Source organism: Lipotes vexillifer, unplaced genomic scaffold (genome assembly GCF_000442215.2).
Source record: "Lipotes vexillifer unplaced genomic scaffold, Lipotes_vexillifer_v1.1 scaffold170, whole genome shotgun sequence".
Lineage (NCBI taxonomy): Eukaryota > Metazoa > Chordata > Mammalia > Artiodactyla > Lipotidae > Lipotes > Lipotes vexillifer.
Genome location: NW_006772326.1, coordinates 396,254 through 397,577, shown reverse-complemented (window position 1 = coordinate 397,577; position 1,324 = coordinate 396,254). Strand labels below are relative to the sequence as shown.

The 1,324-nt window shown below is 68.6% G+C and overlaps 1 protein-coding gene across 1 annotated transcript in view; it reads right to left on the bottom strand.

Annotated features, from left to right (window-relative positions):
- The window catches only part of RASSF3 (Ras association domain family member 3), a 68,732-nt gene extending 68,179 nt beyond the window's left edge, over positions 1-553 (bottom strand). Inside the window, exon 1 of the mRNA XM_007447379.1 lies at positions 318-553. Within this exon, the coding sequence (XP_007447441.1) occupies positions 318-428 (111 nt within the window). The 5' untranslated portion in view covers positions 429-553. The remainder of the gene's footprint in view (positions 1-317) is intronic.
- Between the last annotated feature and the right edge of the window lie 771 nt (positions 554-1,324).

The window sequence follows — 1,324 nt, the reverse complement described above, 5'->3', positions numbered from 1 at the left end:
CAGCCGCCGGCCGCCGGAGGCAGAGCAACAGAGGCCATCTGCCGCAGCAGGCGGGAGCGGGCCCTCCGCCTCCCCGCCCTCCCTCCGGCTTCCCTCCCCAGGGAGCCCCGCGCACGCCCGCACGCACAAGCTCAAGGCACTACCCCGGCATCCGGAAAGACAGAAACCCCTTCTCGGAGGCCGCCTCCTCCTCCTCCTTCCTCGCGAGCATCCCCGCGCGCCCCGCGGAGACCCGTGGACTTGGAGGTCCCGCCGCGCCGGGACTCCCCGGGAGCGACCGAGCGCCGGCTACTGCGCCTACCGGGCACGCCACTCACTTGCTGGCCCGCGCGGGGCTTGCCCTGGGGCGCTCTCCTGAAGAAGGAGGTCCTGGCGGTGAAGAAGAAGTCCTCGGCGTCCTCCTCCAGGCTGCTGTAGCCGCTGCTCATGCTGCTGGTCCCGTCGCGCGCGGGCCGCCTCCCCGGGGCGCTGGCGGCCAGGCAGGGGGTGTCGCGCCCGCCCGCCCCGCGAGGTTCCCGGCGCGCGGCCCCGAGCCGCCGGCGGGCCGTCCTGCTGCAGCTGCGGCCGCCGCTCAATTCGGCCGTCCGCCCCACTCCTGCCGCCTCCCGGCTTCCCGGCCCGATTCTGGGCGCGGCTGGGGCCCTGAAGCTCCCTGCGACCCCGCCCCTGGAGCCCCGCCCCGAAAGGGCAGGGACGCTCCCCACGCGGCTTGGGCACTCCCAGCGCTGCCGCAGGTGGGGGCGGCGCAGCCGGCCTGTTCCAGGAGTGCTGCTCTTCCCTAGCTGTATTTGGGGAACCCCGGGAGCCCCGCCACGATGGCTGCGTCTGTGCTCCCGGTCGCTTCCCCAGCCTCCTGGATCCCGCCAATTCCTCTGAGATCGGTCCACCCGCCCCACGCCCGGCTAACTCGGGTTTGGGGGAGGGCCCAAGCAGAGCAGGGAAATTTCTCCGCTGTCCCCGCACTGCTCGCCCCTTTTCGGGGTCCAGCTGGTGGCAGTGGAGATTGCCCGGCCGAGGGACACACACACACACACACACACACACACACACACACACACACACACCAAGACCCTCAGGCGTCCCGCAGCCGTTTCGCCCCGTCCTGAACTCCGGCAACTCGGCCCTCCAGTAGGGTTAAAAGTTAGTTGAGACGAATGGGGAGGTAACGACTGGCTTGAGTTTATTCAAATGAAAACATCCTTTCCGGAAATTCAGTTGAGCTTCGGTCTTTCCCTCTTGCCCTTCTTTCTAGTGAGGGTTCGTTCCCAGATAAGAACCTCCAAGGTCATTACTCGCCCTTCTTTCTAGTGAGGGTTCGTTCCCA